Consider the following 19544-nt stretch of genomic DNA (forward strand, 5'->3'; position numbering starts at 1 on the left):
AATTTTGTTTACTAGTTTGCTGTTTCTGGTATTTAAGTTTTCAAGCTAAACCTTTCAAAGGGAAGTGAAGAAAACAGCAAGGTTCCTGATGTGCCTGTTAAGAAACACTGAGGTTGAGAAACAGGTGGCAGAAAGCTGCTGGGTGGTGGTTGATGATCGTGTGTCGGGCTTTGCATTGGCTCTGCTTGGCACTACATGAGTGGATGGTATTGGAAGTCTGGGGACGCTCAGCTACTGAGTCTGAAGGTTGGCAGGTCCATCCAGTGTGTGCAGTCAGGAGGTAGATAAGCTGCTCAAGTTGTCCAGTTTTGAATGAAGTGTGAAAAGTATAACCTAACAAGGTAAATTAGGCACCTTTGTTAAGAGCACATGTTTATTTTATCAGACTTGAACTAATTTTAAGAGACAGAGAAGCAAGTAAATATATTAAAAATGCACTTTGTCCCATGAGAGGTTAAGAATTAAATATACTTCTAGTTCAGAATTTTAGCCCCCCTCCCCCCTCTTTGTTTTTAAGGTACCTTGTTGAATGTTGAAGGAGTGCAGGATATTCTGTGGTGTTTTTCCAGTCCCTTGTGTGCTTTGCACGTGTTGCTGTTGCATGCAGGGAGGTGGCTGGTGTGCATCTCAGTTCCACCACGTGTCTGTGTTTTGTCTATTCCAAAAGAAACCAGAACATATAAACAGGGAGAGAGCTGGAGGTGTCCTGTGGTGCAACTCTTGAGGGGGGTGTTAGGGAGAAGCGCACGGCAGCCGTGCACTGCTCAGGGTGTGTTCCGTAATTGCTGAGATGTTACTGCTCCAGCATAGACCTGCTGTCAATGAGGGAACTTGGTGGGATGAAAACTATTTGAGATACAGAGAGAAGAAAGCAGGGAGCTGACTCCTGAACTTCCCTGGAAACCTAGATGGGAGATTGTGAGTGCAGTCAAGGAAGGTGCAGTGCAGTGCAGCCAAGAGATCTGTAAAGGCTTGGGGTGGTGTGCACGGTACTTTCCTGCTGCAGTCTGACATTTGAGAATGTCTGAAATACAGCTGCTTGCTCAGCCCTGAGGAGCTGCTGTCAGGTGGCAGCAGGAGGTGATTTTGAGATAAGCAGGAGAAAGACTAGCTTACTTCTGTCCAGGTCTGTGCTAGACAGACTAATTCCTGCCTACTAACCAGAGCTATGTGGAAAGGTACTTTCATGTGAGAGGGCCTTGCCTTTACTTGCTTCCTGTATCTCTTAGGTTTTGCAATTTTGGTGGAAATTCACATGAATTTGTGTATAAGCAATCAGGAGAGCTGTTACTGATCTATATGCAAATTTCATGTTCTGTTTCTGTTATAACAATAACATCTTAATTGTTTTAAGTCTGGCTGGGCAAACTTGTGAAGTGTTTTTCCTGGTAAACACTTGAAAATTCATCTAACAGAAGTGTCACAGATTTGTTTGGCATTTTAAATTTTTTTCTTTTATTAAATAGTGCAAAGCTGTAATAATCCAATGAAACATTCAACCAACCTGCATCATGTATTGTGTTTGATCTCCCTAGTATTTGCTTAAGACCCGAGTATACTACTTGGCTGCAGAAGAAAATATTTTTCCAAAAATTTTAAAAGAAGCAATAGGCACACACATGTTTCTCTTAAACTGGTGTTTAATCGTGTTGTTCTTAATGCTGCCAATTCCCAGTGGCCCAACCTATTTTCCTTTGAAATAAGCTTTGGATAGCATCTAATTCTAATTAAAGTTTATTAAAACTTTGTACTAATAGTAGACTAATTATAGGTAGTGTAAAAGTCTTGCTGATTTTCCTTTAATCAAAGTGTAATCTTGTCTACAGCTGTATTAAATTTAAGCTTAGATGTCAAACCTCTTGGAATGTCAAAGCTTATTACTTAACAGCAAACATGTTTTTTGTGGGAAGGCTGTGTTTGTACTGGGAGTGCAGTTTGAATGTTATGGGAACTTAATTTGAGGGCTCATCTGTTTCGGTGATGCACAGTACAGATCTTTTTTTCCGTGGAGTAGATGGGCCAGTGTAGATGGGACTGATTTCATGCACAGTACCAGTGCAGTGCCACTATTATTAAGTGTCATCATTTTTAATGACAAGCTTGCTGAGTTTTCTTCCATGCTGTTTGGACTATAAATTTTGAAATAATTCTTTAAATGTTTTTGTTTCGAGCTTCTAGTGTATGTCCTTCTGTCAGTTGGGGTTTTGGTCTTTAGTAAATGACTCATTTTCCTGGTTTGGTTTAGTTTTGGACCTTGTTTTCTGTTCTTCTAAGAGCATAGATAATGAATTGTAGCAGACTTTAATATATTAAATGTCAAGAATACATTTCAACAAAGGGTGATCTTTGTACAGAAAAAGCCTGTTCTCAGAACAGAAATTTTTTAAAAATGCTGATTAGACACAGAAAAAAATCTGCTGTTAATTCCGTTTCCTGCAGCATATGGCCAATTTCTAGCTAGCTAATTTTTACCATTGATTAGGAAGTTCAATTTATATATTTAATGGGAAAAGCCTTTGACAGCATTCTGGTTTTACCTATGCTTGCTGATTCTGGGTAGAATTCCTGTAACTTGTATAATTTCAGCATCATGAACACTGAAGTTGAGAAACCTAATTTTAAAAATTGACAAGTATGAGAATTGTTAATGTGGATGTTCAAGTGCAGAAGTAGCTTGTCTGCTAAGCTTTAGACTGTAAAGATGAAATTAATAGTTTAGGCAACCCACAGAATATGTGGGTATATTCCTATAATTAATGGAAAATTCAGTATTTAAAAAAAACTTGAACAACCAAATCTTCATAAAATAAGCAGTGTTCAGCTGTAGTTTCTGCTCTTGCTCTGCTTTTTGTTGCATTGGTTTTGCATTACCCAGCCCGGGCAGTGTGTTATGTATCGTGGCCTTGCCCTCTAGTGGCTGCAACTCAGCTTTAAATAGGGAATGGAAAAGGCATTTTCGTGCTTAGGGAAGGGATTTGGAAAACTTTTTATGGTGGTTTAAAGAATTAAATTATCGGGGCTATTTCTTCTTAGACTGACAGTGTAGAACCTCTGATGCTAGAAAGACATTCTTTTTGTATTTTGAAAATTTTTGTCTGTGTTCTAGAGGAAAGTATGGCACATTTAGTACAAAAAATTGTTAAGCTTGATAATGACTTTTCAGAGGTCTGGGTGAGCACTCCCTCAGGCTTTTCAGCTGAAAGGGTGTGGGATTGCCAGCAGTACTTTGCAGTTCCCCTGCTCCTAATGCCCACTGGCAGATTGGTCACAGGCACTGATGTGTTCTGGGTGCATTTCTGTTGACAAAGAAATTAAGAGATTTGGGTTATTGGTAATTTTTTTTGTGTGTGTGTATTGCTTTTTATTTTTAGCTTGTCTGAAGAATCGCATTCACGGGTACAGGTGTTAGCAGTGTAACATCCTTGATGACCCTGATGGAAAATAGATAGGAAAAAAGCCAGCAAAATACTTCTGTCTGTGTAGAAAGCTGTACCCTGGCAAGTTTTGCCATGTTAGCAACCTGTCTAATCTGTAAATCCAATGTACCTTGCATGAGATTTTTGCCCTTGACTAAGACATGGGAATTGTGAGTCACCAGGTTTGATACCTCAGTTACCAGATCCTTGAACCCTTATCTGCCCTCTGCCCATCCCTCTGCTGGCCTGGTTCTGCCATGAACCTGTGAGGAGAAGGTTACCCCTTGTTTTGAAGCCAGTAGGATGCAGGTAAAGACATGAACGATTCTGTAAGATTGCCTATCAAAAATCAGCTCATACTTTTTCTCCCATTGCTGGCTGACCCATCTCCATATGTGGATTTCTTAAGTTTAAAATAAATAATCTTTATTGTGTAATTGTTGGTCTCAAAGGAGCACTGGAATAAATCAGCCTATGTTCATGAATGCCAGTATTTAATTACTACTTGCTTTAAAAGTCCTGATCCAGGAATGCATTGCAAATAAGTACAGGCTCCTCCCAGGATATTTTTGCTCTCACTTTGTTGGAGGTATGGCTTGGCAGTGCCTTGAGTACAAATATTAAACTCCCAATTGTCAGATTTCTCCTCTGTGCTGGAAAATGAATTTTCCATCTTTGGATGGAGCTGCACCCTTCTCTTTTGGTGTTTGGTTTCCAGTTAATTGCATTTGCTCTCTGCATGGAATGCTGAAGTACAAACACAGAATGAAAATAAATTAAATTTTGTAATTTTTTTTTTTAAGGTTTGGTCTGCCCTTGATGTAGAGAAGTCTTTGGAAAAGCAAGGAGGAGCATACTGCTCTGGTGACCTGTTGTTTTCAGTATGAGGAGCTGTGTAGTGAACTCTCACTACACTCTATTTGGGTAATACTTGTGGTTTGGACCTCTTACAAAAATATCTTGTTTGACATGATTAAAACTGGTGTGGTGTCATTTGTACTAAGGCAGTTCCCTTCAGTTAGGACTTGTACTTTTGCATCTTTATTGGCTGTTTTGAATTTATATCACAGTGGCTTTAAGTTTATCCTCAGCATGGGCATTTTAGCTGTAGTTTAGCAATGTGCTGAACATTTTCCTTGTGACACTTGTGCTGTGTGAATTAATAGTTCAGGAGCAGATGATGGTAGAAAGCAAGCCAGCATTGCTTTGTGCAAAGGGGAGGTGAATTAACTAGGCCTGCTGCAGATGTTTCTTTAAAAAAAAAAAAAAAGTACTGTAGTGATATTAGACAAGTCCTTTCAAATGGACTATGTCCCTTAATAAAAGACAGGCAGGAACTTTCTTAAATTTTTCAGGATATTTTGAGAGGTTTTACATTAATAGAGATAATACCAAACCCCTGCTGCATTGCATTTAGAGGTATCTGTGAAATCTGATATGGGTTTTTTTCTTTATTTGAACGTGTGATCACTGGGAGTTTTCTCTGCCATAAACCAGCAGCAGTATGGAATTAATGATAGGTAAATACAGTGCCTTGTGTGGAAGGAGTAGAAATGAGAAATAGTTTGAAATAGTTTCAACAACTCCCTTTACTCTCTAAGTTGTAAAGTCAGCATGTGAAAAGTGATTCTTCTGTGCCGGAGTAGAGGAGCTTTGATGTAATGATTAACTAATTCAGCAATTTAGCAGTGAGTTGCAAGACAATTAAGAAGCTTTTGCAGTTCTGCACCTGCCTTGAAACATCGGATTGTGTTGGGAGTTGGAGTTTCCTGATAAATGAAGAAGCTGCCTCATAACCTTTTGCTTTTGTATAAGTAGTTCTTCTCTTCTGGCAGGGTACCTGGTAATCTTGGCTTCTGTTGTGGTTTTTCTCCAATTTGCTTGCAAATGAAAATGTAATTATTTGCTGATAGAAGTTCAGTAGTGCAATTTTCTTAAGGAAAACTTTCCTTTCAATTAATTTTTTGCTAGTGATTTAGTTGCCTCATTAGCTCGAGATTTTTGAGGAAGCAGAAACAATGGATGATGATGGTGTTGGATTTCTCACTCTAAGTATTTAGTATTTCAAGATTACTTTTTAAAAAATCTGGTTTTCATTTGTTCTTTTTCTGTAGTTTCTGGTTATTCTTCAGTGTTTTGCCATAAAAACAATTCATTTGGTTTCTTTAGTAGGTGTTAGAGAAATTTGATTTTAGTTTTTGTTTATGCAAGGTTCTAGTAAGGTTAGTTAAAATCCAAAGACCAGGAGAGATTTATGCCTTACCTCTGCTCTTAAATTAGGGCAAAGCTCTGTCCAAATGTGACAAACCTCTCTCTTTGTCATACTTTTCATTGCAGTAGTCAGAGACAAAACCATATTTTATTTTGGTCTTGAGCTTCATTAGGTTGGCCAAAGAATGTTAACTATCAAATTTAACCATTTTTTTTGATTGTGAATTTAAGAATAAAAATTTTTGTTTTCTGAGTAGTCTTAGTGTTCTTCACTAGTGTCGAATATTTATGGGTGGGTTTGCCTCCTAAAGGTAAGACTAAATTGCAATAGTACATTACAAACCTTTTGAAACATGCATGAAACATGTATTTGAAAAGAAATTAAGATTGTGTATGAGAACCTGCTCTTTTTGGAGCTTATTTATTTTATCTGGATACATGTGTCCTACAAATACAGTCTTTGGGAATTTGTACATGTTGAGAGCAAGTTAACTTTACTTACTGCAAAATTTGAGTATGCCATGTTGCCAAACTTTAATTACATTTGTTAGAGTAAATAATAGTGTTTAGATTTCAGTCTAGTTTTGTAGGAAAGTATTCCTATAAGGGCATCAGGATTGATGAGTATTTCAGCAATATTTTACACTTAGAAGTAATTAGCCTGAAGAAGCCTGGATTTCTGGGTGAAGGCCTATTAGAGTGTTTTATTTCTTTATTTTAAAGCTGCATTAAGTTGCAGTATATTTCCATTATTGATTAATACAAAGAACACAGTAGCATTAAGTGAAACCTCAGGAGGTCACCTTGGCCATATGTTTTCCCTCAGGTCCATGTTTGATGTGATGATAGAAGTTGAGATAAATTATACAAAGTAATCACTGGTGTCACAGTGATACCTGATATGTGGCTGTACAAATGCCTTGTGTAAAGAGAGGCTGAGCTTCTTTAATGAAATAAAGCAGGAAACTTCTTTGCAAGTACGATTTCCTTCTAGAAACCTGTTTTTATCTGCTTTTTACTGGTTTTATGGGTACATTGCACAAGTCAGTGTTTTAATGTGGAGCAGGAAAAGTTCTTTCGAAGTCTCTGGGTGTTATGTGAGATATTGTCTTCTATGACAGCAGTAAGACAAAATAAATATCTTCTTTATATTGTTTTAGTATTCTAATGAGTCAATTTGAGCATCTTGGAATGATGTGTGAGTAATCATTTCCTGGGAAGCTTTCTGTTGATTGTACTTTCTTGTTAATGTATTTTAGCTTTGCTGTTAAAGCAATGATGTACCTTAAAATTGTCTCAGCATTTTCAGGATGGGATTAAAATAGTACTTGAGAATTTTCATGTAGGCTGAAAATTCAGTTTCCTTGAGAATATTGTATATAACCGGTACTGAGTAGAGTAGTTTTCTTGTGGGAAACTTCTGTGCTTTGTCTATATTCTAGAATGGAATTGCATCTTTTCTGAAAGTGTTAATATCCTTCATCTCTTTTGTGATACATGTACAAAAGTTTTCAAGCAGGATGTATGTGAAGGGATAGACTTTTATTCCGCTGAGAAGATAATAAATACAAAATTCTTGAAGTTATCCTGAAACCATGTAGCACTTACAGCAAGAAGTCAGAAATTTTGGTGAACTGCTAAGGACAAAAGTTAAGTAAAAGAGACATTCTAAAGAGTAGTAATTAGTAACTATGGTGACACTGTAGCAAGGCAGTTGGCTATATATAAACCAAATTACTTGTAAATTAGAACTCTTCCTCTACATCTCTTCTTTTTAAAAATAGCTTTTTGCATCAAAATTAGTGACACTGATGTGTAGAGAGGGATCTATTTTTATATGGTGGTGTTGCATTTTGTGGCTTGAAGTTTTCTGTGAGTATCTATCTTGTCATTCTTTTCCTTTTGACAGCGAATGCCTTTTTGGATTATTGGAATAAATCTAGGGATAGATCAGGACCCTGGTACCTGAGCAGCTTCTACCTTTTGCAGTCACTTCATGCCACACTTTGTGTTTCCTGCAGAAATTTTTATTTAGAAGAGAAATAAATATTTTGGATCATGCCTAGGATTGCTTCTGCTCACATCCTTCATTGTAAATCTTCTACCTAACTGCAGAATTTTGAGGAGGCCTTACAGCATAATAGGGAGTGTCCAGGACTTGTTCTTCTCTGACTTGGTGTTATACTACATTTTTCCATTATGGAATGTGATTGCTGGGAGGTGTTAATTTCACAGCTGTCAAGTTAGGCTTGAAATGGTTATTTCTAGAAAATAGTTTGTGTGTTACTTGAATGTTACCAGTTCTGCTGAAGGAGGGTGAAGGTAAATAGGTTAGAAAGGGGAGCCATCATTTGTGATAATGTTTCCATTCACATTGGTTGTGCACAGTCATAGTGCACAATCATAGAATAAAAGCTTTGTTTTCAGTTTAATCTGTTACATCAGTATTGGTATATATGATATATTTATCATCTTATATGAAGGATTTTTTTGCTGTATAAACTGCTATGCCTATAACACTAATGGTTCTTTCCCCAGATATTTTCTTCTTTTAGGTGTTTGGAGTGTTGATAGATCCTTTTGAAGCTAAAGTAAACAAGAGCAATCTGCAAGTGAGTTAGTGATGTTCATTCAGTTCTCCACTGACTGGTGTTGAGGGATTCAGGAATTGTAATGCCATTTGTTTACTTACTTACATTTTCACAGAATCACAGAATAGTTAGATTGGAAGGGACCACAGTGGGTCATGTGGTCCAGTCTCCCTGATCAGGCAGGGTCACCTGAGAGTGTGCAGCACAGGATTGTGTCCAGATAGTTCTGAAAATCTCCAGTGAGGGACACTCCACAGCCCCTCTGGGCAACCAGTTCCAGTGTGCAGTTACTGCAGAGTAGAGAGGTTCTTCCTCATATTCAGGTGGAACTTGCTGGGCATCAGTTTCTGCCCATTGCCTCATGTCCCATTGCTTGGTAGCACAGATGAGAGCCCAGCTCTATCCTCTGACACCTCCCAGCAGATACTGACAGACCTTGGTGAGGTCCCTTCTCAAGGTGCTCCCAGCTCCCTCAGCCTGTCCTCATAAGAGACATGCTGCAGTCCCTTCATCATCTTTGTCCCTTCTGCTGGGCCTGCTCCAGGGGCTTCGTGTCTCTCCTGGACTGAGGAACCCACAATTACATTTTTGTATTTCATGAAAGCAAGGATGATGTAGGTCATGGTTTCCTTAATTTTCTTAATTCACCTTGAGACAGTTGTCTCCTAATAGAGAGAACTTCAGATTTGACCACAAGCAGTAGGGATTTTTTTCTCCTCATTTTCATATACATGCGCAAATTTTGAATAGTGAACATTGGTTTTAACTTTTGTCTTAAACTAGAGGACTTGGATTATGATATAGTTTAAGGTCCTACACTGAAACTTTTAGCCATCTTCTGTCATTCTCTTAAGTATGAATTACTTGGAAATATGGAACAATACTGCTTGAGAATTATATTTGATAAAAATAGCTCAAACCATTTAAATAGCATATTTTTTAAGATTCATGTAGCTACTTGTGAAACTGAATACTTAGAAAGAATTGTTTAATATTTTTAGTAGCCTTTCTGTTAATAAAGACCACTTTCTAATACAAATCAAAAATCATTGTAAAATAAGTGTCTGATATCCTCTTTCTGAATTTTTGGATGTAAAGTAGATGATCTGTAACTACTTGAACAATAGTATAGAGCTATTGATTAATAGTAATCCTGAGTCCTGAGCTTTTCACCTTCAAATGAGTAAGCTGAATTGCAGGTACTAGCAAATGTGTGGTTTGAATAATGATTTAGAAAGTAAATGTTGTGCTTAAATGGGCACAACGCATAGGAGGTGGCATTAAGTCTGCAAACATACTTTTTTTGGGTGCTTTTCGTTTTTAATGATTTTAACATGCCAGAATTTAAATTTCTGATAGGTGTAAGTGTATCTGTAAAAGTCAGCAGTTAAAATAAACATTGCAAAGTCATGTGTCAAAAAAAGTCTGTGCTGAAATGTTCACGGGTACAACTTGAACATTCTGCTTTGTTCTGTTGAGAAAGGTGACATTTTGCTTCTGAGGAAGGCACTAGAGCAGCTCAGGGCTGTAGCCAAACACGTTTTATGCACAGTTAATTGTTGGTGTCTCTCATTGCTGGGCATTGCCTTTCTGCCTACGTAAGGTGACTCCTCTTCCTCCCCACGAATCCATCCATCTTCCCTTCCCTTTCATAGTCCCTGTGCCCTTTTTGGGCAAAGTCTGCTGACCACTCACATAAAAGTTAAGCTGAGTGACAGGACCTATAGTGAACTTCAAAGCACTTGAACAACCAGGACATGGCAAGGAACACAGGGATTAATATTTTATAGCACCTCAAATAATGTGTCTGCAAAGGCCAAGCTGTGTTTATACCCAGGCTCAGTTGTGCTGGCACAAAGCTGCTTTTACTGGCACAGTTTACTTTGCTTGACAACAGGTATGAGTAACCAGCAGGGTTGTCCTGGCAGTACAGACAACAAAACTTCAAGGTGTAAACAGACAAAGGAACAATTTGGTTAGCAGAAGAGCATATTCCCTGCTGTCCTTTCCCCTCTACCCCTTTGAACTACTGGCAAGTTTGGAAGGATAGCATTGGATTCCTGGGAATAGCTGAAGATTTTAACCTTTTCTCATCACTGCAGCTGGATTTACATTAGGCTTACACTTTGAGTTAAAAACACAGTGACTTTTTTTGTCCCATGCTGTATCAAAGAATGTCAATTTTTTATCCTTTTTTTGTTCTTTTATTACTCATAGAAAAAGTGGTAAAGTTTATTATTTTTTAGAAAAGTTACTGAAAACTACTAGCAAGTTTTGCTTCATTTGAGAAACCCAATACTTGTAGTCCCTGAAAAGCCAACTGCCACTCCTTCACTCTGTTCAATCTGACTGGAAAATCCCTTTCTTCACAGCTGGTTGCTTTTAGTTTCATAGTGGGTGCTTGCCTGGGGTAGTTAGAAGCATTTTAAAAAGGAGTTTTCATAATAACTCCAAAGTTAATGCACTAGTTTTGTTTCTGAGTTGAAGCAGTGGGGTTTAGTAAGCAAAGAGCTATTAGATCTATGTGTTTAAGAAATGGAAAACTAAACAGAAAAGCAATTTTGCTTGATGTACCCCACCCTGTGAATTACTCTTGCTTATGGAGACAAATACTTCTACTTCCTTGATAGACGGGTGGAGTTAGGCAAGTGAGAGGAAAGGAATTTGGGATCTGTCTAAGCAGACCAGAATGAGAAACTCAAATCAATTGGATCTGGAGGTAATTTAGCATTTGAACTTCTCTATCTTACAGCCAAAGGACTGACCTGGAATTCAATATGGTTTGTACAGTGTAGTCTGCTAGCAGAGTGCTGCTCCCAAAATGAGAAAATTGTCAGTGTTAAGACTTCAGAAAAGATAAAATAATCTTGTAACAATATGAGAAAAAAAAAAATCTAGCCACAGTGTGGCAAATGTTGGCCCTCTAAGTTTGACCGTGGTATATATTTTGTTTTAAAGTCTTTGGCTTTGCACAGTTGGACTTGTGCACAGTGTATTTTGTTTCCTGGTAGAATTCTCAGCATGCAACGAGTAAATGAACTCAGTTACATTACTGCTTAGTGAAGTATCACTCCAGGGCAAGTATTCCAATTTCTAGATCCCCATTTATTTCCTGCTTTTGGGTATTAGCTTTAGTACTCAGGGGGTGCATTTATAATTCCTGCATTAATTGTTCAATGATTATTTAGTAAGTCAGGGACGAATCTTTCATCATTAACTGCAGCATTTTCTGATTTAACTGCTCTGGCTAATAGCCCTGCTGCCCCTTTGTGGTGGTAACCATGGCAAAAAGGAAACTGCCAGCTCCTTACGGGTTATAGTTCATAATTTGACAAAATAATATAAATCTTTCTGGTTCAAGCTAAAGCCACAAAGGTATAACAAAACCCTGAAGCTCATGGGAGTTGTGTGTACTTCTTTCACAGAGGAAATAAGAGGTGAGAAAAAGAATGGTAAACTAGGAGATTCTGAAATTGGGCTTCTTTTTCTACATTCATTTTTTAGGCAGTGGAAATTTATTTAATACATAAAATATATTACTTTTTGTAAAAGGCAATAGCCTACAATTTGGTACTTACTTAATTATTAATTCAGCTATGGAAAGAGGCTGAAATAGGTTTAATTATATGTAATGATTTCTTCTTCTTCCTGCATTTTTTGATGTAGAAGTTGTTCCTCTTCACATACTGAATCTCACATCTCTGTGGACAAACTGCCATTGTTTTGCAGCAATTCTCCTCACTAGTTCTTGGAATAATTGCCCTGAACTGCAGTTTCAAGCTGGGTTAGGTGGAGTAGCAGTAATGTGCTATTAAAATGGCAGATGATGGCTGTACATAGTAATAGCAATATTAGAAGAATGAAAAAGCTGGTCAGTTGTTTCTTCCTGTAGTTCTTCTGTAATTAAATCCAGATAATCAAATCACTGAAGAAGTGTGCTATTTTCACGATTTTCTATACATCTCTGAGCCCATATTTTGTCTTCTCTGAGATCCTTCAGAAGTGTCTCATCCTGTAGCATCCTGTATATGTCTTGGGAAAGAAAACACATCATGGCTTTCTCACTTGTCAGCCTACCTCCTGGAAGATGTTGCAATAGTGATCATTAAACAGAATGAGTTTGTTATTGTTAGAGTTTGTTTTATTACTTTGAAGAAAACAGTTAACCTACATTTCATAAGTTAGGTTAAAATCTGTCCTCATGGTGTGTAGCAGTTTGTAACTTCCTAATATCAGTTAGAATTAACATATTTTATGTGCTTAGATTTGATGTATCATGGTTTGGGATCACTACAGAAGAATCTTCTATTTCTCTAATCAGGAAATACTAGCAATTTGTTATAGGGGAAAAATCATAGTGGTATCTAACTGCATGAAAATAAAACATGAACTGATTTAGCAGGTTGTTGATGCTCTTGAGTCATTGACCTAGAAGGAAGAATGTGATTTTTATGCACCATAGGTCAGAGCAGAGGAGATACCTTTGTTCCATTTGCAAAACTGAAGAGTAATTTGAAATACTATAAATACTAAGTTTGTGAAATAAGTACATAATTCCTTGCAAAACAGGGAAACAAAAATCTGTATTTTTTTTTGAAAATTCCGTACTGTAGTTTCTAAGGGAAGTGGACTGTACTTGGACAGGTTTGTGTGTACTGATGAACTGCAAGTTTTACTTGAGAATAAAATCTTCAAAAATTTTGTGGAAGCAGCCTGGTAAGGTGTCTGCAGTTAATTGATCTTATTAATGGCTGTATGTGGGAGGGTGTATAAACAATAAATTACTAAAGAAGAAAGAGAGGCTAGGAATTTTTTTCTTTGAGATGTTATGATAATGGAACATACATTTCTTGAATACTTTGTGTGTTATCTTATATTTTTTACGAAAGGAGGGGAAACCAGTGCTCACACAATATATACAGCTATCCCTTGAATTAAGGATGTGGTCATGCTTTAACAGTCCTCAAAAGCTGAGTTGTTTTGAATGTGTGTGAGCTGCCATCTCTGCTCTACATTGGACTTGTTGTTAATATGAGGTACAAAAGGGCTGGGACTTCACTCTGGAGAGCGAATTATAAAAGCAAGTGTAATTAGGCCAATATATGCTGCCATTTTTTTCTGTCAGCTTAAGCACCTCCTTGTTTACCTTGCATCAGCTCGAAACTGGTTTGCAGTGACTGAACAAATGCCTGAGCCAGTCCAGGTGGTGAGGTGGTGGCACAGCTCAGCAGTGAGAGCTGGGAAGGGCAGGAGGCATCGCTGCTCTGTGAGCTGGCACTGCTGCCTGAGTGCGCTGGGAGCAGGGAGGACAAGTGGTTCTGGGCTCCTGGAAGGTGCTGTGTTACACAGCTGCTGTGCAAAAGGTGTTGGTTTGGGAATCTCAGGACCCACTGTGCTTACCTCATAATTAAATAGTACATAAATCCAGTATGCTGCCACAAGTATTAGTTAATGTATAGACACATTTGTTTCAGGGCTTGCATTTGATTTTATTTCCTTAAGATAGTTTTAGTAATTATGGAAAAGGGATGGAGAGATTGACCTTTGAGAAAGATCATTTGAACTAGTGAAAACCAGCATGGAAGTAACATTACAATTTGCTACCTGAAAGGGACTGGCTCAATGGGTTCCTGAGGAATGGCTACATTAAAGATAACTGAATCCCTTACAGCAAGATTTGAAGGCAGTGTGTTTTCCCCTCCTTAGACATTAGCTACTAACATGTGGCTGGTATTGCTTCTTTACTAGATACAGGAAGAAGCGTATTTACAAACAGGATGAAAAGACTTGAAGACCAAGCATCACTTTTCTAAAATTTGTGTAATACAGTTCAGTAGTATGCACTTAAGTGGACATAAGTTACATAATATTAAATGTAATGTGTATTTTCTGTAGACATTTGTTTACAAATATTCTTTTGCCGTTTGAAAGTTGTGTCTGCTGATGTTTTACAAGTTTTGTATTGCTGATGCTCTGTTGCACTTCTTTTCCTGTGGTCACTGTCCTGTATTTCCTTGTGCTATCTTGTCTGAATCCCATTTGCGGAGTCCACAAAAATGTGGTTACAAGGGGCAGTGATTAATCAAAATGTTGGGAGGGATAAAAGGCAGATATGCTCAGAGAAGAAAAGGGTGGGGAAGAGCAAATAAGCAGAAGCATGTTTATTTCTCCCTGCCTGTGACTCACTTTTTCATAACAGAAGAATTTTCAAATGAAGAAGAAAGCTAATTGAAAACAAACAGGAAGCAAGAAATAATTACCTCTGTGATGAACCATGAGAGGGTTCAGTACTTTCAGCCTATTAAATTAAGAAGCTAATTAATTTGATTGGCTTTTAAGCATATAACTTATAGAAGCTGTATGATATACTAGTATGTTAATAGATAGTATTTAATACTATAGAGAGTATTATTTAGAGTGGATTTGATTATTAATATAGTGAATGCAATCAGAATTTCTTGATCTATCCATAATTTATGTTTACCTTCATCTTTATCAGTTTATGACGGATTACTGTTTTCCTTCAATTGAAGATCTAAGGTGTATCTGTTGGGGGGAGGGAAGTCTTTCACATTCTGCTTTTCATTCTTTTCATGTACTGCATTTCATTTCTAACACCTACCTGAGCTTTCCTGTGCTGGCCTTCCCCTTGATTAGTGAGTCCAGTGACACAATGGAATTCCAGCTCTGTGCTTAGGGCCACTGGGTTATGCCATATAAGATGCATCTCATGCACTCCGTGTCACTTTCCAGTACAAGATCTAAGGAGCCCTGGTGCTCTACTCTCACTCCATTCAAAACCCATCTTTCCCCTTGACACTGTGGTTTTGAGCTATGTATCAGGATTTTTTTTTGAGGCCTGCAATAATAGAGGCACTTAAAAACATGGAAAATTTTGCAGGGAATGCTGCAAAAAAGGAAAGGTCAATTGGTTTTATAAGAAAAAGATGGAAATACATTCATTTCTCTGAACACAACATCTTTTTCCCCAGCCTTATGCCTGCTTTGGGACTTAATGAGATTGTTTGAGTGCAGGAAGCCAGTGATTTCTATCATTCCAGCAGGTTCCTGTAGCAGCTATTCTTATCTTGGAGTAGTGAGATTGACTCATTCCAGTAGTTACACCTGGCTGTCAGTAGCGTTCTGGTCCCCTCTTTTGTGGTGTCACTGCTCAGGTCACAGCCAGTCACTCTGGTCTTCTGCTGGATGATTGATTTGTAACCTCTTTTCAGATGCAGAAGTTTAGACTACAAGTCTTGCATCATAAAAGCAGTTTCAGATTCACTAAGTTTCTACTAACATTTAATTAATTCTGCAGTTGGGTGTTTTCAAAAGTACTTGAAATCTTGAACTTTAGTTAATGATGTGAACTAGTATTGCTGAGAAGTAAAAGCATCCTGTTGGTTTTCTTTAAATTTCACCATGGTCTTTTATTGCAATTCCTGAATTCTGTCTTTTGCCAGAGGTTTTCCTTCAGTTGCCTTCCCTGCAGCATGATTGTCATGCAATACTGTTACCTTGAATGTATGAGCAGTTAGAATTTTTGTGTGTTGACCGACTTAAATATGAATTGTTGTATGTCTGTGGCAAAAGGTGTTGCTGCTAATGACGTGTGATCCTCTATTGCAGGCAGTAGTTCAGACACACTTTGTAGCAATTATTTGCATAGTGTATGTGCTAGAATTCAATCATATGTGAACTCAAAATCAAATACAATACTTCTTGATGATGGGAAGGTGTTGCATCCTGATGAGGGTGTTTAGAGTTTGATACATTTGTTATCTTCTAGAAATAAATTTTATATAAATAAAGTTGTGCTTGTATTTCTTGTCTTTTCCCAGATATCTTATTGTTGTTTTTGTTTGTTTGTTTACAGTTCTATCTTCAAGACACTAAAAGTAGTAATGGTACCTTTATTAATAGTCAGAGACTGAGTAGAGGATCTGAGGAAAGCCCACCATGTGAAATTATGTCAGGTGACATCATCCAGTTTGGTGTAGATGTGACGGAGAACACGCGGAAAGGTAAGGGTATGGATCATTTTTTGGTTTCTTTTCAAGTGTATTTATGTGGAACATCTTACTACAATCCAGTCTTTAAAACTAAATGGCATTCCCATTGTAAGAAAACAGTCTTGTTTTGTTTTTTGTTACTTCTTCCCTCCTTTGTGCTGGCAGTGAGCCCTGGCCCCATGTGGTACCTGATCAAGAAACATGTCTGCTGAAAATACAGGCTCTGTTTCTGCCCTCACACCCCAAAATGGACTTTACTGGGTTGATTCCATGGCCTACTTTCTTCCTTACTGTGTGCAGGGGAAGTGTAGGTCTGGAAAAGGAGGCTCAGCTGGGGCTGTGTGTTCATCTATTGCCTCACTTAAATTGACCTACAGCAATTTTAACAACGCAGGCACATGTTTGTAAAGCTGTATTGGGCCTTTTGGATTTTATTATTATAATTGTAATTACCTTTCTTTCAAGCCCTTTGAACCTTAAGGTTTCAGCTAATGGTATGGCAGAAGTATGAACCTGAATTTCTTGATCAAGTAGTCAGTGTAGGTTTGAAACAGGCTAACAATTCTTTTCAGGATACCCACTGTTTCCTTCTGTGTCAGCTACTGATATTGATTTGTGCAGGTACTTTAAAATGAGAATAGAAAAAAGTTGCTAGCTGACAAATGAGGTGATGGCATTTTTGTTTGGTTTGTTTTTCTTGCTGTCTTCTTCCCAGTGTGCATGCTCAGGAGATGTTGTATTATGGCAATAGCTCTGTATCTGTGTTAATTAAAATGCAGCCTCTATCTCTTTTCTTTTGAAATTACATAGTATGTCAGGAACCATTTCTTTATCTTTCTGGAGACTGGTCTGTATGGGGATTATCAGACTATAAACTTTTTTAAAAGTTCCCTAATGGGTCTGCTGGTTTCTGTAAGCATTGAACTTTTGGCCATGTTCTGTAGAATCCTACCTACTCAGCAGCACACAGATTTAGCATTAAAGGTCAATTGCCATCACCCCTTTACTGCTTTTCTGAGCAAGACCTTCATAGAGGGTGTCCTTAAAGAGAAGTATATTAGAGAAGAATGAAAATAATATTAAATTGGATGGCTGATGATAGTTTTTTAAAACAAGCGAATAAATGAAACGTCCATCAAAGCAATCCTCTTGCAAAGCAACCCCCCCCCAAAGCCCAACAAACCACACCATAGTACAACAGGAGAATTTCTTAAAGTGCATTAAGTGAACAAAACATAAAGATGGCACCTGCTCTGTTACTCGTGAATTTTGTCTTTAGCCAGATGGGGTTGTAATTCTCATATCTGAAGTATCAGAGGAAGGTTAATGAATGTGTTTAAGGAAAACATTGTTAAGTAATGGTGGTGGTGGTATTTTGTCATCAAGAGCTTTTGGAGCTGTAGTATTTTTGAGTGATTCATTATAGTGAAGGTCTTACCACATTGTTTTACTCTTCTCAAAAAATGGTATAGCAAAGATTCAGCTCCAGGGTGCCTAGCTGAAATTGCTGGGAGTTATTGAAAATGTTTCCATGTGAAGTGATTGTAAACATTTATGAATACTAGCAGTACGCATGGAAGAGATCAAAAGTATACACTCCATCTGATGAACTTGGAACTATTAATTTGATGAGATGTTGTCCTTGCTAAGAGGAGCTGAATATCTTCAAGTGTATTTAGGCTAAAACAGTTTTTATTAAAAGATTTAGTTGGAAGAGAAATTGGACTTGACTTGCTTTTATCAGCACATTGGAGTTAGTTCATGGAAATATTTGCACAAAGTTAATCGTAAGCAAATTCTTGCCATGAATTTTTGCCAGTAGTAGTTACTTGCTGTGGTTTTGTGTTAGTTTTACAAAGCACGATACATTACACAAATGCTGGTGACTCGGCATTTGTGTAATGAGTGATCAGATTAAGTTGCCTTCCTTGTCCTTTTCTCTGGCTTTGAACTTGGAAGCTGTGCTCATGTTACTCATGAACGTGTTGAGCTCGCTAATGAGGAAGAGGATACAAGTTTGCTTTCTTCCCTCTCTGCTCCCCCAAGCAGAGAATGAAGATTTTATCATCACAGGGTGTTTACCTATGAGTATGGTTGGAATGCATGTAAACATGGGTTTTTCACCAGTTGGTTTCAGTAGTCTTAGATGTTACTGTTAATCTAATCTAGTCATGAAACAGACAGGAAAGTAGTTTTTAAATTGGTGATTCCCTTTAAAAGCACTTTGCACTCTGGTATTTACATAATGTCTTACTTGCACAAGACACGTCAGCAATCTGCTGTGTGTAATTTTAAGGTAATGACAGGACAGAACGGGTGTACTTGCCCATGTAAATTTTAAATTCTGTCAGTATTGCTAGAATACATTTATTTTATTGTTGAGGCTGTGTTTTAGTAAGTAATTTCCTTGCAAATGTGATCTGGATTTGGTTCATTAAAATAGTGGCATGTTCAGTATGTGATTTTTCAGGTTATCGGGTATGAGAACCAATTCCTCAGTTTCCTGCTGCTGAGCCAAACTCAATAACAGCTCCTGGAGAAGTGTTTGCATCCCTCCTGCTTCCTTATTTGTCCACTTGCTATATTACTGACAAGCACAGGGGCCTCGCCATTTCCCTCTCCTTAATACAGCAGTACTGTGTTAGTGTGGTTTATATTCTTACAGCACTTTCTTAATTTCCCACTTGTGCCAGAGCATTCCAAGTTAATTTGTGATACTTCCCTGCACAGCAAGCAGCAGCAGCAGCTGCATTGCAAAGCAAGGTCAAATAATACCAACATGATTTAGTTCAAATGCAAAAATGCACATTTTTCTAGTCAGGTTTGGACTCTCATACATCTGTTCTGTCATGGGATGTTTGAGGGAGGTCATATAAGTGGGGAGCCCCACAGCAGTGTGTGCTGCCAGGCAGTGCGCAGACCCCCGAGGGGTGTGGGGGGCTCCTCAGGGCTGGGTACCACATTAACGAGTGAAAATAGAAACAAAAGCATCACTGGCGAATTGTCTCTTTAGGAAGCAAAAACTGAGACAAACCGAAACGGTTTCTGTGTTCCTGTTGTGCTGTAGAGCAGCAGAACCTGTCGGGGTTTAGGACGGGTCCTCAGGGGTTTTGGAGCTGTGAAATGTGGGTCAGCTGCGTGTTTTGGAGGGGACCAAGAAGTTTGTGACTCAAGTGTGGAACAGCAAATGGAGCAGGAGCGGGGTTTTAATCCGTGGAGAGAGCTGTGGATGGGGGGGCAGGTGTTTCACGCCGTGGAGGGAGCCGTGGCTGTGGGGCGGCAGTTCGGTGCTCTGGACGGAGCCGTGCCTGTGG

At 38.2% G+C, this 19544-nt stretch overlaps 1 protein-coding gene across 12 annotated transcripts in view; it reads left to right on the forward strand.

The window, feature by feature from the left end:
- Nucleotides 1–19544, forward strand: part of SLMAP (sarcolemma associated protein) — a 78497-nt gene that overhangs the window by 15406 nt on the left and 43547 nt on the right. For all 12 annotated transcript variants that reach the window (XM_005422451.3, XM_031058143.1, XM_031058144.1 and 9 more), the window contains exon 2: nt 16095–16242. In XM_005422451.3, coding sequence (XP_005422508.1) covers nt 16095–16242 — 148 coding nt within the window. The remainder of the gene's footprint in view (nt 1–16094; nt 16243–19544) is intronic.

This window comes from Geospiza fortis, unplaced genomic scaffold (genome assembly GCF_000277835.1).
Source record: "Geospiza fortis unplaced genomic scaffold, GeoFor_1.0 scaffold78, whole genome shotgun sequence".
NCBI lineage: Eukaryota > Metazoa > Chordata > Aves > Passeriformes > Thraupidae > Geospiza > Geospiza fortis.